Genomic DNA, 22,438 nt, shown 5'->3' with positions numbered 1-22,438 from the left:
GCTAAACACCGGCCCGTGACAAGCTCGTGTGCACGAACATAAACTGGACTTGGTAATCATTCTTTTCTCTCTCTCTCTCTCTCTCTCTCTCTCTCTCTCTCTCTCTCTCTCTCTCTCTCTCTCTGCTTTTGTTTGTTTTTTCCTCCTAATTTATTTATTTATCTTCGCTCTCTTTTCCCACTATGTCCCAGTTAACACTTCCCAAGAAAGGGTTAAAAATAGCTCATTTAAACATATGTAGCTTGAGAAATAAAGTTGTAGAGATTGAGAACCTGTTATTATCTGACAATATTCATATTTTGGCCATCTCGGAAACTCACCTTGATAAGACATTCACTGATGCTACCGTGGATATACAAGGATATAGCATTTATAGAAAGGACAGGGATATGCATGGGGGTGGTGTGGCAATGTACATTCAGAATCACATTCCTGTTAAAATCAGAAGTGATCTCATGTCATGTGATGTTGAAATGTTATGGTTACAGGTTCATTTACCCCACCTAAAACCTATACTGCTGTGGTGCTGCTATAGGCCGCCAAGCTCTAATTGTCAGTATCTTGACAACTTGTGTGATATGTTTGAAAGGGCATGTGATGAAAACCGTGAAATCTATGTACTGGGAGACCTGAACATTAATTTTATGATGTTAAGCTGTCCTTTGAAAAAAAGAATTTTTAATACCATTAATGTCTGCAATCTTGTTCAAGTCATTAATCAACCAACCAGAGTAATCACCAATAAGAATGGGAGTACATCATCCTCATGCATCGATCACATTTACACCAACGCTGTGGAGCTCTGTTCAAAAGCCATATCTGTTTCTATTGGTTTTAGCGACCATAACTTAGTTGCCATTTCCAGGAAGGCAATAGCGCCAAAAGCGAGGCCAAAAATTGTTTATAAAAGATCATACAGGGATTTCTGTCATGACTCATATGTTAATGATATCAGTAATATTTGTTGGACTAATGTCAGTAAGCAGAGTGACCCAGATATTGCATTGAATGCTTTCACAGATTTGTTAATTCCAATTATGGATAAACATGCACCTGTTAAAAGGTTAACTGTCAGAGCCACTAGATGTCCTTGGATTGATGATGAATTAAGAAAATGTATGGCGGAGAGAAACGAGGCAAAAGTAAAAGCAAATCGGTCAGGCTGCATGTCTGACTGGCAAGTGTACTGTAAATTAAGGAACTACACCACTAAGCTGAATAGGAATAAGAAGAAGTTGCATTATAAATCAAGAATAAATTATGTAAAACATGATAGTAAAAAGCTATGGAGTACCTTAAATGACATCATGGGCAGGAATACAAGTTTGATTCCATCCTTCATTGAAGTAGACGGCTCTTTTATAACCAAGCCTACTGACATTGCAAATTATTTGAATGAATATTTTATCAATAAGGTATGCAAACTCAGACAGGTAATGCCCTCATCAAAAAATGAATCACTGTATTCATATATACAAAACAAAATAATGAAGGACAGGAAATGTAGTTTTGAATTCTGTAAAGTAACGGTTGAAGATGTGAAAAAACTATTGTTATCTATAAATAATGAGAAACCACCAGGCATTGATAACTTAGATGGAAATTTATTGAGGATTATTGCAGATCATATTTCCACTCCTGTTTCTCACATTTTTAATCTAAGCCTTGACAGCAACAAATTCCCACAAATTTGGAAAATGGCTAAAGTAATTCCTTTACCCAAAAATGCTCGTGCAGCCTTTACTGGCTCAAACAGCCGGCCGATCAGCCTGTTACCCGCTTTAAGCAAACTGCTGGAGAAAATTGTGTTCAGTCAGATACAATCCTATTTTTCATTGAACAATTTAATGAGTAATTACCAACATGCCTATAGAGTAGGATACTCGACTTCTACGGCACTCACACAAATGACAGAGGACTGGCTAACTGATATGGACCAACAGAACGTAGTAGGAGCAGTTCTATTAGATCTAAGTGCTGCTTTCGATGTCATCGACCATAATATATTACTTAATAAACTTAGGTGCTATGGCTTTACGCCATCTGCTGTAGCTTGGATGGAAAGTTATCTGACCAGTAGAACTCAGAAAGTTATGTTCAATGGGTGCTTTTCAAATGCACAACAAATACATTACGGAATTCCGCAAGGTTCTTCACTGGGGCCGCTGCTCTTCTCTATTTTTACAAACGACCTCCCACTTGTTTGTAAAAATGCGAGCGTGTGTATGTTTGCTGATGACTCAACACTCTATAAATCTGCCAAAACAGTGGAGGAAATCACCTCAGCCCTTAACCAAGAGCTACAGTTGGTGTTCACTTGGATCACGGACAACAAAATGGTTCTGAACATATCAAAAACTAAGAGTATTATTTTTGGAACGAAACATTCATTAAGATCCAAACCTCAGTTAAACCTTGTACTAAACAATGTGGTTGTAGAGCAGGTACAAGAAACCAAGCTCCTAGGTATAACTTTAGACAGCAATTTATCATGGTCAACACACATTGATTTGTTAGTGCAAAAGATGGGTAGGAATATATCAGTAGTAAAAAAATGTTCACCCTTTTTAACACCTCAGTTGACAAAACAGGTCTTGCAGACCCTTGTATTGTCACACCTGGACTACTGTTCGGTGGTCTGGTCAGGTACAACAAAGACGAACCTACAGAGGCTCCAACGAGTACAAAACAGAGCAGCCAGGCTTGCGCTTAAAAGCAGCCAAAGAGCCAACACAGACAATATGCATGACAAACTGTCTTGGCTTAAAGTGGATTCAAGGCTGCGAGTATCTCTTCTTGTTTTTCTGAAAAACACCATGACATTGAGCAAACCAGGCAGTTTGTTTAAGGATTACACTCTGAGCTCAACTCTGCCCTCATACCCAACCAGACATGCTATTAGCGGTAACTATACCATACCTATCATAAAAACTAACTTAAAACAACGTACAATACTATGTAGAGCTATGATTGAATGGAATGCCCTCCCCGACCAAATTTTAAAAACTCAAAATAAAGCTAATTTCAAGAAGCAAATAAAGCAGTACTTTCGGGTCAACTGCATTTGATCACTGATGTAATTTGTAATGTATGCCTCTTTGTTGTTGTTGACTTATATTTTACCTCTTATATTGTCTATTTACCTCCTTATTTTCTTCTGTTTTTATGTTAGTATGTTGAATTATGTTTGTTTTAGTGTGTACATTTTTCAAGATAAGAATTCTTCTTTTATATACAGTATAGCCTATGTTGATTGGTATGTTAATGTTTTGTCTGTTTTATGTTTTGTGTGGACCCCAGAAAGGGTCCTCCATAGATTAGTATGTTGATATTTTGTCTGTTTTATGTTTTGTGTGGACCCCAGGAAGAGTAGCTGATGTTTTCATCAGCTAATGGGGATCCTAATAAAAATACAAATACAAATACAAACTCCTGGCAACAAAAGTGAGTACACTCCATAGAAACTACGTACATCCTTAAATGTCAAAATTGAGTACTGCTTGTCATTTTCTCTCCGAAATGTCATGTGACTTGTTGCAGGAATGCTGTCAGCATTGCTGCAGAGATTGAAGAGGTTGGGGGTCAGCCTGTTATTGCTCAGACCATACACAGTACTCTACATCAAATTGGTGTGCATGGCTATCACCCCAGGAGGAAGCCTCTTCTGAAGACAGTACACTAGAAAGCCCGCAAACAGTTTGTGAAGACATGTCAACAAAGCACATGGATTACTGGAACCATGTCCTATGGTCTGATGAGACGGGATGCGAAGACATGTCAACAAAGCACATGGATTACTGGAACCATGTCCTATGGTCTGATGAGACGGGCGGGCTTTCTTGTGTACCGTCTTCAGAAGAGGCTTCCCCCTGGGGTGACAGCCATGCACACCAATTTGATGTAGAGTACGGCGTATGGTTTGAGCACTAACAGGCTGACCCCCCACCTCTTCAATCTCTGCAGCAATGTTGACAGCACTTCAATAACGAGTCACATGACATTTTGGAGGGAAAATGACAAGCAGTACTCAATTTGGATATTTAGGGATGTGCATTTTTTCATAGGGGTGTACTCACTTTTGTTGCGAGGGGTTACTATATTAATGGCTATATTTTGAGTTATTTTGAGGGGAAAATAAATTAACTATTATATCAGCTGCACACAGACTACTTTTCATTGTGTCAAAGTGTCATTTTGTCAGTGTTGTCACATGAAAATATATACTTAAACATCTGCAGAAATGCGAGGGGTGTACTCACTTTTGTGATACACTGTACCTAATTGACTTTACTACTACTGCTACTACTACTACTACCACTACTAGTAGTAGTACTTCGTGCTCATTTGTGTCACAGTGTGAAACAGCTGGGAATAAATTCATATACTTTGCAAGTAATTCCGGGCCTCCAATTTTCCTTCAAATCTTTTGCATCATTTTTTGCTGGCATCGATGTAAAGTGAGTCTTAAATTGGATTCATTATGGTCTTAAAAAAGTCTTTAAAAGTCTTAAATTTGGCTTGTTGGACCCTGCAGAGACCCTGTATAAGATTTAGAAATACGTAAGGAAAACCATTAAACTTAAACTTACCTGTCTTAAGTAGAGTTTGAGCACATTGCTTATGTCATGGGGGTAAAGGTCAGACATTTCAACCAAGTCTTTGCCATTCTCAAATGCTTGGCACAGTTTTTCTACGCGGGACTTGGCACCATTCAGGCGGTAGATACCCTTGGAAAACCCCAAAACATTTTTTCTTAAGAACATTCTAATTCATTGGAAGCATCCTGAAAGTAAGTAACTGAGTTTTTTGAAATACCTTCACATTAAGTGCTCTTGTCTCGATCTCCGATGTACATTTGCGGATAATGAATGGAATGCCGTCCTCGCTGTTCTTTGCAGTCTGTGTGAAGTCAACACCAAAGAGGTGAAGCTTCCTCTGGAGCTTCTTATGTCCACACTGAATTGCCAAGCTCTCCAGGCACTTCTTATGGCAGGCTAATGAACACTGCAAACACACATTGCAACCAACATTTCAATTATCAGTTTGTCATTTGAAGAACACACTCAAAACAACAAAAGCAAGTCAATTGATAAGGTTAAATTCAACATTAGTCTCAAAGGCAGTGTTGCTGTTTTCAATGATGACCATAACGAAAATATTTCGTCAACGGTCAGTTTATTTCATGACGATGACGAGCTAAAAACGTGTCTTTGGAGACTAAAACATAACGCGACGGATGCCAGTTTTCGCCTGATGAGATGAGAATGAGATAGCAAGCCGCTGAACGTCAGTGCGCCAGATGCGGCCGGGATCATCAATATAATAGGCCAAATGAAATGTTATGCACTGTTCCGGAGCGGACTGTGCAGACCGCACGCGCTAAAAATCTGAAATGTAACGGTTGACCTGTGACATCACAACAGCATGCACGCTGAAGGTGAGCATCCGTGCTGCAACACTAAACAGGAGAACACAGAGTCAGGACTTAGCATCTCGGAGGACGGCAAATTTTTATGGTAAGTGCTTTATTCAAAGTCATATTGCTATACAAAGTTATTCAATTGCGTGTTAACGTTACCCAGATAGCAAAATATAGCTGGAGCAGACATGGGGCAGATGTACTGTAAATTTCATACTGTAATGTGTTTACAGATCCACAACTCAGTATTTTTGTTTGATAGTCCTTTATCATGAAATCATTTGTAATCACAAATATTCTTCGTTCTTAGGGCTACAGCTTTGAACCTGAGGCTGCTCTGTAACTTGTTAAACCCTTGAGCTCACTCTCAATGGTTATTCAAGTGTTCTACCATGTCTGCAAGTTAGGAAATGTATAATTTGTTGCAGAACAACATGTTAAGGGAGAAAGCATTTACTTTGTATTTCTGTAATTGTTTCAATGTTGTAATTCTGTTAGGGTGCCTGCCCCCTGCCCACCTCTTTCACTGCCTTGATTGTAGGATTGGACAGATGGGTGAGCCTGGGACCAGGTGCCGGTAATCATTGTCAGCAGCTTACTTAAACCGGTCCTTGGGCTCCCATCATTGCCACATCAACAACTCAACTCCACTAGTTTGTGACTCCAGTTTTCATCTAACAAAAAAATCTAGTAATCTTGATAATGAGCCCCCCCCACCCCCCCAATCCTGTAGTGCTTGCCTGCCAGAATGCCTGCCTACCTGTTCTATCACCAAACTGCCCACCAGATTCTTTGGACTCTGTCTGCCACTACCTCTAACCGTCAATTAATTCTTGTTACCGCTGCCAGTTTGCCCACCGTCTCTTTGCTTCAGTCCCCCGTTACCTCAGAACCTTAACAAATACAATATGTGTTTACAGTCTAAAAATGGTTCATCTTGAATGAGGAACTGCTTGTTCCAAATAAAAATATTTTTCATATGGGCCATACATTGTGGTTTCTGCTACTTTGAACCAGTTCTGTTCAACTGTTTGCTGATCCGGCAAGTGAATCCATACTGAGTTACGAAATTGGGCCAAAATTTGCATTACATCTGGCCCATGTCCACTCCAGTTATATTTTGCTATCTAGGAGTCTGGACTACATTTGGCCCAGTGCTGGCACAGATTGGGCATCATGTGTGCCATATCTGGGCCCAAAACTGTTTGCTGATCAGGCAAGTGAATCCATACTGAGTTTGGCCCATTGTTAAAAAAAAAAAAAAAAAATTGGTCTGCATTTGTTTTACGAAATTGGGCCGAAATTTGCAGGACATTTGGCCCATATTCGTTCCAGTTATATTTTGCTATCTGGGATACAATATGCAAATACATGTAAATAAATACTCTTTACCTCGATCTTTTTAATTGTGGGGAGGCAAATCCTACTTTTGGTTTTTCACTTTTCACGGGGGTTCTGGTCCCCATTAACAAAACTAAGGCATTACTGTACTTCAGAAATTATGGTAATGGAAACTATTAACATGCAGCTGGTCCCATCTTGAATCAGTAAATATTCACTCTAATGGAAGCTTTTTCTCGTCGACTCCTCGAGCTAACAGATAAAAGATTAGCCTTCTGTCTTCTAATCACTTGAACAAATTTCGTGGAGCTATTCCAAGCACTGAAATGCTTGCATTCTTGCATCTCTTGTCAAAGCACCCCAAGCAGCATTACATAACACACCTTTAGAGGAGAAAAATTCCATTTACCCTTCTTTTCCTTTTGTCCGTATTCAGTATCAAGTAAATATGGAAAGAAATCTGATCTCAAAGAAACAGCGGGGAGGCAAACGGGGATGATTGGCTCTTTGGAAGTCGCACAAAAGGTCTTTAGTTTCCACTGGCTATTTTGAGTTAAATTGGTTAATTCAGTCTCTGGGGGAGATTTGTGGCAAGTTTTAAGTTTTCCCATTTTGAATATTCTGGGATGGGTCCCTCTGGGTACCTCGTTATACGATTTGCGATACAAGGCTCAGGATATGGCGATACAACAATTATTGATACGTTGGTCAGGAAATCATTCTACAATATTTTACGATACAAGTAATAAACTGAAAAACAAGATTTTATTCTTCGGCTGTGAAATTGAATGAATTTATCACTAGTAGACATCCAATCCATTTGAACTGGGAGCGTGGCCAACCCTGCCAACCCTCCCACTTCAAACGGATTGGACATCTATGGCCATCAGTGGCAGACGATTTTAGTCACTTTCTGTTGATTTTGAGGCATTTACCTCAAATAACAACCAAAATTCATGTTCTGTGCTACTTATTTTTGCAGTTAATTCTTCCAGTTGTTTCATTGATTGCTAGTTATGCTATTTGTTAACACTTTATTTGACAGCGGCGCCGTAACACTGCCATAAGACCGTCATAATTATAACATGACACTATCATAGGCACTAATAAATGCTTATGACAGATGTCCTTAAGTGTCATCCGGCAAATTATGTCAATTACTCCCATTTATGTTCAGCTCGGATCTTTTACATCTATTCAAAAGTGACATAATTTGCCAGATGACAAAAAAATGACATCTGCCATAAGCGTTCATTAATGCTCATTGCAGTGTCATGTCATAATTGTGATGGTCTTATGACAGCGTTATGGTGCCACTGTCAAATAGTGTTACCAAATACCATAACTAGCAATTAATGAAACAACTGGAAGAGTAACTAAAGAAATAATTTGCACAGAAAAGGAATTTTGGTTGTTACTTACATCTGTAGTGCTGCAATGCATGCTAGGAGGCATGTTGGACGACAACCGTGTTGGCAGCAGAGGTTGACTGTCTCACTCAAGGGAGCAGTGATGGCCAAATGAAGCTTCTAGAAGCAATGAAGCTTTGCAGCCAATAGGTTCAAAGCATTATGGTGGTTCCTTTGGTCTAATGACAGTCTTATAATGCCACTGTCAAATAAAGTGTTATCAGTTAATATGTTTTGGTGTAAATATCCCATAATACAGTGAGGACAACTGCGGCTTATAGTCTTGTGCGGCTTATCCATGAACAAATGCAGTTTTCGTGTCAAATTTGGCGGGTGGTGGCTTATACAGTGCCTTGCAAAAGTACTCGGCCCCCTTGAATTTTGCAACCTTTCGCCACATTTCAGGCTTCAAACATGAAGATATGAAATTTAATTTTTTTGTCAAGAATCAACAACAAGTGGGACACAATCGTGAAGTGGAACAACATTTATTGGATAATTTAAACTTTTTTAACAAATAAAAAACTGAAAAGTGGGGCGTGCAATATTATTCGGCCCCTTTACTTTCAGTGCAGCAAACTCACTCCAGAAGTTCAGTGAGGATCTCTGAATGATCCAATGTTGTCCTAAATGACCGATGATGATAAATAGAATCCACCTGTGTGTAATCAAGTCTCCATATAAATGCACCTGCTCTGTGATAGTCTCAGGGTTCTGTTTAAAGTGCAGAGAGCATTATGAAAACCAAGGAACACACCAGGCAGGTCCGAGATACTGTTGTGGAGAAGTTTAAAGCCGGATTTGGATACAAAAAGATTTCCCAAGCTTTAAACATCTCAAGGAGCACTGTGCAAGCCATCATATTGAAATGGAAGGAGCATCAGACCACTGCAAATCTACCAAGACCCGGCCGTCCTTCCAAACTTTCTTCTCAAACAAGGAGAAAACTGATCAGAGATGCAGCCAAGAGGCTCATGGTCACTCTGGATGAACTGCAGAGATCTACAGCTGAGGTGGGAGAGTCTGTCCATAGGACAACAATCAGTCGTACACTGCACAAACCTGGCCTTTATGGAAGAGTGGCAAGAAGAAAGCCATTTCTCAAAGATATCCATAAAAAGTCTCGTTTAAAGTTTGCCACAAGCCACCTGGGAGACACACCAAACATGTGGAAGAAGGTGCTCTGGTCAGATGAAACCAAAATTGAACTTTTTGGCCACAATGCAAAACGATATGTTTGGCGTAAAAGCAACACAGCTCATCACCCTGAACACACCATCCCCACTGTCAAACATGGTGGTGGCAGCATCATGGTTTGGGCCTGCTTTTCTTCAGCAGGGACAGGGAAGATGGTTAAAATTGACGGGAAGATGGATGCAGCCAAATACAGGAACATTCTGGAAGAAAACCTGTTGGTATCTGCACAAGACCTGAGACTGGGACGGAGATTTATCTTCCAACAGGACAATGATCCAAAACATAAAGCCAAATCTACAATGGAATGGTTAAAAAATAAACGTATCCAGGTGTTAGAATGGCCAAGTCAAAGTCCAGACCTGAATTCAATCGAGAATCTGTGGAAAGAGCTGAAGACTGCTGTTCACAAACACTCTCCATCCAACCTCACTGAGCTCGAGCTGTTTTGCAAGGAAGAATGGGCAAGAATGTCAGTCTCTCGATGTGCAAAACTGATAGAAACATACCCCAAGCGACTTGCAGCTGTAATTGGAGCAAAAGGTGGCGCTACAAAGTATTAACGCAAGGGGGCCGAATAATATTGCACGCCCCACTTTTCAGTTTTTTATTTGTTAAAAAAGTTTAAATTATCCAATAAATTTTGTTCCACTTCACGGTTGTGTCCCACTTGTTGATTCTTGACAAAAAATTAAAATATTATATCTTTATGTTTGAAGCCTGAAATGTGGCGAAAGGTTGCAAGGTTCAAGGGGGCCGAATACTTTTGCAAGGCACTGTAGTCTGATGCGTCTTATAGTGTGAAAATTTCAGTTTGTCTTTTCCGTTGATTTTGGGTTACTGAAAAGTAAGTGACCCAAGAATGTCCCACAATGAATACTGTAAGTAAAATGAACAGGATGTGACTTGTAAAAATGCCCACAAGACTGGTTGTGAATGCTCTGGTTTTAGAGCCATTGACGGCGCAAGACGTCCAGTCTATTCAAAATAAATTGGATATCTAGCGCCGTCAAAGGCAGCCAGTGAACTAACGTAGACACATTTCTAATCACATCATGTAATTAGAACATTACACCATGTTACAGAAAAAAAAAAATCGTTCCTGGCTTGTAATCATTTTGTCTTGCTTGGGTCCAAACTAAATAAAAAAGGGCCACTAAAAAGGCATAGAGATCATGGTTATATTGACGGGTCACACCGGTTTAAGTAGGCGGCCTAAACCCTACTTTGAGTTATTCTCAAACACATGCACGCAGTGATCTAACGCAGGATTTAGGTTGAAAAACTACAAAAGCTGTACCGTATACAAACAGGAAGGATTGTCTCAGGAGTGATTTGTTTGAGGATTCAAAGTAATTATTATTTTTTCGTACCATGCATGCATTTTGAAACGTCAATCAAAAAAATCAATGGGAGAAATTAGCCGTCATTAAATTGGCGTCATAGTTCGCAATATTTATGTAAAATAAATGCTAACTGTACGCTTTTTTTTTTTGCTTTAACCAAGAACTGAGACTGTTTTACATCCATATCTATAAACAATTCAGGGATTTAAGCATTTATTCACAAGAAGTTTCAAAATAAAAGCTCTTTGTGGTGATAAGGCAGCGCCACAGTGGCTTAAAGACTAGCAGCACATTCGACATTTACGTAAAATAAATGCTAATTGCCCGGTACTTTGCTCTTTTGACAAAGAATTGAGAGTGTTTTACGTCCATATCTACAAAAGAATTCAGGTATTTAAGTGTTTATTCACAATGATTTTTAACGAAAAAAGTTCTTTGTCTCTATTTCCACTAGGTCAGCTTTGACGCAGATAGGCCCCCTATTAATCGGCCCCGCGCCCCGTATCCCGTCAATATCATTATGAAGTCTATGAAAAAGGTAAAAGTTTTGTTTTGCTAAAATTAAAGGCTATATTCAAAATTTCTGATTTTACGTCAGTTATCCAGAAAATATTTTTAAATGTCATCCCTTCGTGTTTCAGGTCAAACTAAGTCTCTAAAATAAAGAGGGAAATGTGTACATATATATTTTATATATATCTAAGCATTACACAGTACAACAGTAAAGAAAATAGAATTTCAAGGTCGTGACCACAAACCCAAAATTTTTGAGAAGCAAAAGTGTTTTTATATGCCAATGCGATGAAACAAACTAGGAAATACCACTACAACCTTGGAACAAAATATGTGTTATATGGTGTTATTGAAGCAATTTGAATGTTCCTTTTTTTTGTTTTTTTGTTTTTTGTTTAAACAGTGCCATCTTTTTAAAAACGATATATCGATTCTCGGTGGGAGCATATTGATAACCTTTTGGGCTACAAAGTATTGCGATACGTCACCTTTTCAATATATTGTCAAGCCCCTAGTGGTCATTGACTTTTGTTTAGTTATCAAAACGGCTTAAAAAGCCATTATGAAGCCTTGGTAATGGTCATCAGGAATGTTTTTCATACAAAGGAGTATAAAAACTCATTCGGTTAATGAAAAATGAAACTAAAACAAGAAAGCAATGTTACCTCCTCACACTCCGCTCCTTGAAGCACAACAAGCCCATCACACTGTCGACACTTGGAGGGCGCTCGAAGTTTTCTAAACTTGTGTGTTTGAGCAGCTTTGGACATTTGAGTGTTTCTAAAAGGACGTGGAGAGCTAGCTGCCTCTATTAAAAGATCGTTTAAACCTGAAACGTAAACAATAAATGAGTACAGCATGTAGAAGAAGCAAAATCAACATTTGTTACTACAAAATATTTTATCTGACGTACCATTAATAGCATCAGAAGGCGATTGGGGCTCATCCAGGTCATCGGCAGATGACATGGTACCAGTAGAGGGTGATCTGGGTAATTTCCTCTTAAAGTCTCCTAAATAATGAAACAATACCAATAAGTCCAAATTCCTGCAGTCAAATTAAACTGTATTTTGAACTGACTTTTCAAGAATTTGTTAACATCATCGACACCAAACCAGAATAACTGTTGAATGTGTTTCATACAAAGATCTCGCTTTCAATCTAGTGTGACTTGATGACATCCAATAGCCTATATTTAAGAAGTGGTGTGGATGACAATCAAAAAGGAAGCCTATTCGTCAACAAGTGAGAATTAGACTACACTCAATTACTCACGGTTATATTTTACAGCAGGGATCCCCAACCACTGGACCATGGACTAGTACTGGTCAGTGGCGCATTTGCTACTGGCCCACAGACAAATAATACATCATTTGTTAAAGACCGCAATCTGGCCTGTGACTTTGACGTTTGACTAATCCAAGTAGAGATTTGGGTACATCAACTTCAAGTGGTAGGCCACCATTACTATAGCAGCCCAGCATCAATCAATGTAAACAGTAATGTTAGCTGCTGTTGGCTGTGTGATGCGGGCAATGGCGGATGCAGTACTTGCAGTCGTTTTGCTCGGATTAGTCAATAGATATAATAATAAGACTGGAAAGGAAGTCGTTATGAAAATTTATTGGAGCCTGCATCTAGCATCTATTTTTTATATCTATGTGTGCTTGTCCTCAATGATGATGTAGGCACATTAGATTTGTTTCCGGAAATAATAAACCGACAAGTTAGCGAAGATGACTGAAAAACAGACGTCTTTGGACAGCTTTTTGACAGAGCCAAAAGATGAGCCTACTACCAAGTGCATTCTGCATAATATGTGGCTAAAAAGCAACTTTTCCTATTTCAAGGAGTAGCGGGCATTATAACAGCCATGTAAAGAGTTTTACTAGTTTCGGTGAGAAAGTATATTTTGGAATAAATAAATAAATGTTGAAATAAATAAATAAAAATGGAAATATAAATTGAAATAAATAATAATAAATAAATAAATAAATATTGAAATAAATGAATATATTGAGATAAATAAATTAAAAATGACAAATATAAATAAAAATTGAAAAATATATATTGAAATAAATAAATGTTGAAATAAATATTGAAATACATAAAAATTGAAATAGAAGCATTTTAATGAAACTTTTAATTATATATTTAATTGTGCATTTTTGCACTCATGATCCTCTATAAGAGACAGGCGAATGGAAGTAGGAGGTGACGACGGGCGCATGTGGATGCAGTGAGCCGCGGTCTGTCTGATTTAACAAATGCATTAAATAAGACAGATGTAGAACGAATAGATTATGAAAAAATAGGGAATAACAAAAGCGTTTTTTTTGTCAACTTACTGGCAAATGGAGGTCGGAGGGAGGAGACAGTGTTTACATAGGTAGACGGGGGCGGGGCGATGGGGTTGGGGTGAACTTGGGAGAACTTGCAAAATCGCAGGGTGTTCAAATACTTATTTTCCTCACTGTATATAACAGAAGACTTTGCGCTCCGTCCAACACGACCACCGCTGGTTTCTTTCACCGAGAAGTCCCCGCCCACATACACAATGAATGGGTTAGGAGTATTGTGGCGAACCGTATTACAAAAGCCAAGAAACTTTCACGATTGGAGAAGAACTCATCATGCCTTCTATCAAGGAGATTTGCCGTCAATTTTTAGGAAAGGCCGCTGTTAAAAAAGGTGTATTCAACGTATGGTGAGTTATATTTTCCCAGAACTTAATGTTTGTTTTTAGCCCCGACGTGTTATTTTATATTTACTGCAATTTTCTGCAATGCCGGTGCCTGGAAAAAAAGGCCCCAATCACACCGGTCCGTGGTGCAAAAAAAGGTTGGGACTAGTGATGCACGATAATGCATTTTTCAGCCGATACCGATAACCGATAATTTCCTCCTCGTTCCAACCGATAACCGATAATGTCAAGCCGATAATTTTATTAAAGATTTATGTAAATTTTAAAGTATACACAAGAGAAAATATTGCTGTGCAAAAATAATATTGCTCTTTTTTTTTCAACATCAAATGTGAACAAGTAGTAGTAGTACTAAATTCCAACATTTAAATAAAGACAGATTGTCTGACATTGTGTAATGGTAAACTTTTGGCAACAATTACTTACAGAGTAAATACATAAGTTGCACAAAAATGGCTTTAAAAGTATGCCATTCCTAAAGTATAACATTACTACACAGCAAAAACACAGCTCCTTAAGACTAAAGTCCCTTGTTTTCAGTGTAAATCTATTGGAAATAAGTTAAATTAACTGCCAGCACTTCAAGTATATTTCACTCAGATTTCTTGAAGAAAAATGGCCAGCTGAAAATAAGATTAACAGCCTTATTTTAAGCAATAAATTATTATACATAATCCTAAAAAAAAAAAAAAAAAAAAAAAAAAAAAAAAAAAAAAAAAACTTGTCAGAAATGTTCAATGGTTCAAAACATTATTTGAAAGCAATTTTTTCTTGATTTAGGTGAAAATGACCTTATTTTTTTAGATGTTTGGGCTTAATAAGAACAAATTGCAATATTTAGTTCAAGTAAGTGTAATAATCTGGCGCATTCAACTAGTCTTCAACACTCAAACAAGATGGAGAAAATTATTTGACTAGATTTAAGAAGAATGATCTGATTAAGACGTCATAAATTTAAAGCGTACTGAATGCATTACTGACTGGATGACTTCTTTGTGTCGTTTGGTGCATGTTACAATTATCAACTAACCACTGTGCCGTCATGATAAACATGGTTTGTTGACATCACCTGTGTAAATGTCCGTGGTAAAACTGATGTGATCGGCATGTCTTTCACGAAGAATCGTGGTCGTATAAACTGCATTATTTTTTCATCCAGGGATTTGGCTATCGGGTCGTTTCGGGAATTTCCTCCCGCCTGTGCCCTTCAGTCCGCCCGGCTGCCAAATTAGCACCCGCGCCAGGCCTCTGTCTTGAACTGGAGTGGCGGCAGCAGCTAAGTTCGTACCGGATATCCGCCCGCCCCGCTGCGGCGCATTCGGTGCATGGCTCTGCTCTCATCCTCTACCCGCCTAGGGCGAGGCGGCGGCGGCGGCCTGCCGGACCGGCGGGCGCCGTCGGAAGACAGCTACTTGTCAACTATCGATCTCGTGAGGTGTTTAGCCATAGATGGGAGTTTACCACTCGCTTTGGGCTGCATTCCCAAACCCCCCGACTCCGGGAGGACCGCAGCGTCTCTGTATCGTCACAAGCCCCGTAGCTTCCTTTATAGTTTATTTGTTAACAATAGCTTTAGCATTCATGCTAGCAGCAGCCTCATATTCGTTCCAAAAATCATTGTGATGCAGTTTTAAATGGCTGCTGGGTTAGTGCTAGTGGTGTTCAATGAGGATGCTTTCTTTAGGCCTTGAGGAACTGTTTTGTAGATGGCGAGAGCATCGTTTATTTCATTTCACACACGGCAAAAGCAACGCACGCTAGTGAGAGCGCCTCAACAGTGTCAACACTGATGTGTAACACCGCCTCCTCTATGACGCAGTACTCCTAAACCCCTCCTCCCACAGGGGCTTCAGAGAGGGGAGGGGTTGAGCAGGCGGCAGGGAAGAAGTGGAGAAAACTGCTTGGTTGCGCACATTTGGAGGCTAAATCAAGTATATAATTATCGGATTGCATTATCGGTTGATTTTTTTATTATCTGTATTATCTGTGTGACGTCATAATTGCCATTATCGGCCGATAATTATCGGTAGCCGATATTATCGTGTATCTTTAGTTGGGACCACTGTTTTACAGCACTTTGAATGCATATGTAGGAGTAACTTTTCTTTCTTCAACTTATACAAAATTTGTTGAGGCTAATTATACAACATTTAGTCCAGAAAACGGAAGTTTAAAAGTGGGTATTTCTCCTTTTGATGTTAACAATGAAATGCCTGTGCATATCTCCCCACCTGGGCTTGCAGTAGGTGAGTCCATGGACCGGGACTCGCTGCTCCCTCCTACACTCTCTGAGTCGCTACACATTCCTCCACCCTGACTCGCCGAATTCCAAGAACGATTACGATGTGCTGCGGAAGAGAATAATTATTCTGACATTAGAGCCAGTTTTCTGTAAATGAAGACTTGTTGTTGTAATCAAGTGTTTTTTAATTGACTAATCTGGAGGATGGGAAATACCTTGAGTGTCAGTGCTGCTCTTGGAGCGCCGCTCCATAATCATTGTTTGCTGGGAGTTGGCGTTGGACCCATCAATATCATCTGTACCAAGGAGGTCAGATGTCACGGATCCTTGCGACTGGTTACTGTTGGATGAGTGACTGCCACTTAGTGTGCGCTGTGTGAGAAGCATTCTGGGAGGGAGATGAACACAATGAAATTTATTGATGAAAAAAAAAACTAAACTTGAATACATTTACCGACTATAAGACGCTGTAACACTGTCATAAGACCGTCATAATTACAGTGTGACACTATCATGGGCATAAATGAATGCTTCAGACAGATGTCATTAAGTGCCATCCGGCAAATTATGTCACTAACTCCAATTATGTCTAGCTCGGATCTTTTACATCCATTCAAAAGTTAGATAATTTGCTGGATTACACAAAATAATGTCTGTCATAAGCATACATTAATGCTCATGGCAGTGTCTGTCATCCAATAATTATGATGGTTTTATGGCGCCACTGTCAAATAAAGTTTTAATAAATACCATAACTAACAATTAATGAAACAAATGGAACAGTAACTGAAGAAATAATTAGCACAGACCATGAATTTTGATTGTTATTTACATATGTACCGCTGCAATGCAAGCTAGGAGGCACGTTGGACGACAACAGTGTTGACAGCAGGTGGCAGCAGAGGTTGACTGTCTCCCCCAAGGGAGCAGTGATGGCCAAATAAAGCTTCTTGAAGCAATGAAGCTTTACAGCCAATTGGTTCAAAGCTTCATGATGGTTCATTTGGTCTTATGGCCATTAGTAATTAAATGCCAATATCAAATCTGACATTCCTGGCGAAAATTCTCGAGAGGGTTGTGTTCCAAAAGATCCAGGTTTTTACGATGCAAAACAATCTTTTTAACTCATTTCAGTCTGGATTTCTGCCACAACACAGCACCGAGAAAGTGTTTATCAATGTCCTAAATGATATTCGTCGGACTACTGATGCAGGCAAATCATCTGTTCTGCTACTATTTGATCTCAGTGCCGCATTCGACATGGTTGATCACAACATACTACTCAGCAGATTGGAACAGTGGGTATGGCTGACTGACACTGTTCTTCAGTGGTTCAATCTTACTTACATGATAGGGATTACTTTGTGTCAATCCGAAAACATCGGTCAGAACGAACCAAATTCACGTGTGGAGTCCCTCAACGGTCCATTCTTGGAACACTCTTATTTAACATCCATATGCTTCCACTAGCTCAGTATAACAGTATAACATCTCCTAGCACACCTATGACACACAACTCTACATTTCTGTGTCCCCACATAATTTTAGTCCCTTAGTCTCCCTGAGTAAATGCATTCATCAAATCAATGAATGGATGTGCCAGAATTTTCTCCAGCTAAATGTGGAGAAGACAGAAGTGATCATTTTTGGGCCAAAAAAGGAAAGGTCAAAGATAAGCAAGCACCTTAGCACACCCTAACAGTTACAAATCAAGTCAGAAATCTTGCCGTAATTACTGACTCAGACCTAAAATATGATGGCCATCTTGTCACGAAATCTTCTTATTACCACCTAAAAATATAGTCAGAATTAAGGGGCTTCTGACTAGAGATGGGCGATACCAGTGATTTTGGATTCGGTTTGATACCAAGTAATACCAAGGCCAAATATTGCGATCCCGATCCGATATCGATACCGGAAGTTCATATTATAAATATATATAACAACCCTGCTGTGTTCTCAGCCATTCTGATGATATCTAATGTACAACTACATCAAGCACTCAAAAGCAGTTTCCCTCAAACTCACAAACCAATCCATCAAAAACAAACTCTGATTAGTCAGTCTCACTCTTTAACCATGACCCTTAAATTCATATGCACAGAACATTTCCCTGCTACACGTTGTATTTGATCAAATTTTAATCTACCTAAATTAAATATTTTTGATCTAATTAAAGAACGAATAAATAGTAGCATGTTACCGCCCTCAAATGGTAGATCACTAAAAACAAATCCAATAATCAATAGTCACTTGCCGTTTTTGAATTTTATTTGACTAACACAATTTTCAAACAGATTTTGAAAAAAAAAAAAAAAATAATAATAATAATAAAAATAAATAAATAAATAAAAAAAAACATCTTGAAATAATTGAAACAGACCTTTAACAAAATAAAAATAAGTAGCAACAAAACATAGGAAATCAAGCATTTAATTGCTTGTAACATAGAAAAATATGGAAAAACATTTCATGAAAAAATAAAAATATGAAACAATAATTCACAAGAAATAATAATAAATGAATAAGAAATAATAATAAGGTTAAGTAAGAAATTAGGCGTGAGAGGGGCGGAGGAAAACCATGCTGTTCGACACAGGATAGGGACGTGAATGGGGGCGGGAGCACACACCGGTGCACTGCTTATGTGTGTGCACTGCTTACGTGCATGTAGAATGCGACAGGGAAAAGTAGTACAAAAAGTGTGCACAAAAATATACCCAAAAATTGATAAAGAAAATATAACATTAATTCCAGATATCGATACTTTTGCTTGGGGATCGATACCTAAAATTTAACGCGCTGGATCGAAATATCGATATTTTGGTATCGATCCGCCCATCCCTACTTCTGACTCAACAAGACATGGAATAACTTATGCATGCATTTATTTTCAGTAGACTGGACTATTGCAACGGTATATTTACAGGTCTTGATAAAAAATCAGTCAGGAAGTTGCAGCTAGTACAGAATGCTGCTGCCAGAGTCCTTACAAATACAAGGAAGCTGGACCACAATACACCGGTTTTGAAATTGTTACACTGACTTCCCGTGAGTCAAAGATTAGACTATAAAATACTACTGCTCGTCAACAAAACACTAAATGGCCTTGGACCAAAATACATGCTTGATTTGTTGGATCCCTATGAAACATCTAGACCTCTAAGGTCGTCTGGAATCAGTCTCCTGTATGTTCCAAGACCCAAAAAGAGTGAGGCAGCATTTAGTTATTTTGCTCCTCACTTATGGAACAAATTACCTGAAGTCTAAGGTCTGAAGTTTGCTAAAACTTTTAGCTTCTTTAAATCAGGGCTAAAACAGCATATCCATAACTGTCTACATACAGTGCTGCTCGAAAGTTTGTGAACCCCACAGCGATGGTCAGATTTTTTGTAAAAAAAACTAAAATAACCTTATTAAATGTTAAGTTATACCCAAATCCACAATACTGACATTCCAAATAATGGACTGAAACAAAAGAAATAGTTATATTGTCATTCTTTATTTAACAAAAGTGGTTGATTTAAGAAAAACTCAGATATCATGTGTACAAAAGTATGTGAACCCCTTCAGTTAATAGGATATTGCGCCTCCTTTTGCAGAGATTACCTCAACCAAACGGTTTCTGTAGTGACTAATCAGCCTCTCACATCTACTTTGGGGGATTTTTGCCCATTCTTCCTTGCAGAACGCAGTCAGTTGAGAGAGGTTTGATGGGCGTCTGGCATGAACTGCTCGCTTCAGGTCCCGCCACAGCATTTCAATGGGATTTAGGTCAGGACTTTGACTGGGCCAGTCCAGAACACGAATCTTCTTCTTTTTCAGCCATTCCTTGGTTGTATTGCTGGAATGCTTTGGATCATTATCATGTTGCATGATCCACCTTCTGCCAAGCTTTAACTTCAAAACAGATGGCGTCAGGTTATGTTCTAGGATTTGACAATATTCCTCAGAATTCATGATTCCCTGGACTATGTGGAGTTGTCCAGGTCCTGAGGATAAAAAGCAAGCCCAGATCTTGACATTCCCACCTCCATGCTTCACTGTTGGGAGAAGGTTCTTTTGGTGGTATGCAGTGTTGACCTTCGCCAGACATGGCGGTTTTGGTTGTGACCAAACAGTTCAATTTTGCACCTACATCAGTTGATGAAAACTCTTTTTAATTTAGTCTCGACAACACAACTGTTAAAAAAACAAAAAAAAAAACTACTGAATTGATTGATTAGGAAATCAGGTTGAAATAATAGAAAATTCCAAAATGTTGAGGGGGTTCACAAACTTTTGAGCAGCACTGTATTTCAAACTTTGAGCTATTTGAGTTTTATTCCATCTGATTTACTTCCATTTCTGATTTCAATTTAAGGTGATTTTCATATATAATTTTATTTCCTGTTTCAATTGCCTTTGTTTTAACGTTCTTTTGATTTAATGTGATTTTTATGACATCCATGTGCACTTTGAATTGCCTTGTGTTGAATTGTGCTATACAAATAAATTTGCCTTGCCTTATGACAGTCTTATGATGCCGCTGTCAAATGAAGTGTTATCGGTAAGATCTCGTATCAAATTTGGTGGACGGCGGCTTATAGTCAGGTGCGCCTTATAGTCCGAAAATTAAGGTAATGTAAAGGTCTATCAATGTCAAGATGAAGAATGCACGGTATCTGTTAGTGGGGGAGAAAAGGTATATGCAACGAAGACGTGTCAAATACAGTGGTACCTCTACATACGAAGTTAATTCGTTCCAGGACCTTGTTTGTAAGACGAAATGGTCGTATGTCGAGCAGGATTTTCCCATAAGAATAGATTACAATTCCATTAATTCGTTCCACAGCCCAAAAACCTACACTAAATCCTCAATAAATACTGCTGGTACTATTACAAATGGCAATTACACATAGCAAAACACATTAATTATAAATAAAAATCGGCATAACAATACAATAATAATAATAATAATAATAATAATTCCTGTAATCATGTAACGAATCGGGTTCTAATGTGGTGGACGTTTTTTTTTTGTACCTGAACGCACTGCGTGACTGACGTGACAAGAGAGAGGAGCGGTGCGGCGGAGTTTACTTTCACTTTAAATGTTTTCCTGAGTACACAGTCAATTGTGGCAGAATGCGGGCATTTTGTATTGGTTAAGTTCTGAAATAAATGATAAAAATCTGACAAAGCCGGCGATTTCTTTGGCGATGTAACCACAATAATAATTGTCAACTTAACTTATAAATACTGGCGATCGGAGGAGGACCGTGAAGATGTATTGCTGAGCAAGTTCACGGAGCGCACCCCACGGTCATATTTCTCTATAATTTGCATCTTCATTTAGAAGTGTCACCTTTTTCCTTGTTCACCACCTGTACCAACCTTTTTGAAACCTGTGTTGATTTCTCTCACAAGAAAGTCAGCCATGCGTCCGTCTGCGGTGCTGTCATGTTGTCGTATTTCGAGCATATCGTCGGATGTAGAAACAAATGGCGAGTCAAATTTTACGTCGGATGTCGAAAAGATCGTGTGTCGAAGCGATTATATGTCGAGGCACCACTGTATAACAATACTTACATCAAATACAACCAAGTTACTGCCAAAATTCCAATTACCAAAGGGATATTTGTAACATGTAACGTGCTCACAAAGTCACACTTTAAGATGAAACGCCAATGACCATTAACCATTCGAACCAGTCTTAAATTCAAAAGGAATCACTGTACATTCCACTGTACAGAATGTAGGTCAGAGACACAAAAGGTTAAATATAGACCGCTAGGTTCCATTTCCACATTCAACAAGTTGGTTCTTTTGATCATGGAAATTACATTTGGGGGAGGAGAAGTGGGCTAAGAAAACAAACGATTCTTTTGTTGAATGTTCAACGTGCGTGTGTGTGCATGTGTTGGAACTAAATAAATGTACATTCCCTCACTCACCATTCTCATATTGACAAGGATCGAAAAGATAACATAATAGTCCCATAACAGGGAAAATTGCAATAGTAAATTTCAAAAAGGTAGACAGTTGTTAATTGCTTAGTGTTTAAAACTGACATTTTAATGTTTTTCCTCAAAGGAAATGTCATTATTCTGAAATTCTGTGAGATAACGGCTCATTTCCACAGGAAGCGCTTACTATCCAACTTGTTTTTTTTTTGGTCTCAAAAAAGAGCATCATGCCATTGCATTTTCACATTGACATTGCAGCCCAGTATTCTACAGTACCTCTTTATTTTACCACAGAGGACATCAAATACTCTTTAACCCAACA

General features: G+C 38.7%; 1 protein-coding gene across 4 annotated transcripts in view; it reads right to left on the bottom strand.

Moving 5' to 3' along the window:
- The window catches only part of arhgap29a (Rho GTPase activating protein 29a), a 116,631-nt gene that overhangs the window by 14,343 nt on the left and 79,850 nt on the right, over positions 1-22,438 (bottom strand). For all 4 annotated transcript variants that reach the window (XM_057823934.1, XM_057823935.1, XM_057823936.1 and 1 more), the window contains 6 exons: positions 16,384-16,556; positions 16,158-16,274; positions 12,136-12,234; positions 11,888-12,051; positions 4,816-5,004; positions 4,590-4,727 (listed from right to left, as the gene is read on the bottom strand). In XM_057823934.1, the coding sequence (XP_057679917.1) occupies positions 4,590-4,727; positions 4,816-5,004; positions 11,888-12,051; positions 12,136-12,234; positions 16,158-16,274; positions 16,384-16,556 (880 nt within the window). The remainder of the gene's footprint in view (positions 1-4,589; positions 4,728-4,815; positions 5,005-11,887; positions 12,052-12,135; positions 12,235-16,157; positions 16,275-16,383; positions 16,557-22,438) is intronic.

This window comes from Corythoichthys intestinalis, chromosome 20 (genome assembly GCF_030265065.1).
Source record: "Corythoichthys intestinalis isolate RoL2023-P3 chromosome 20, ASM3026506v1, whole genome shotgun sequence".
NCBI classification, from domain to species: Eukaryota; Metazoa; Chordata; class Actinopteri; order Syngnathiformes; family Syngnathidae; genus Corythoichthys; species Corythoichthys intestinalis.
Note: the sequence above shows the minus strand (reverse complement) of the source record. Positions and strands in the feature narration are given on the sequence as shown.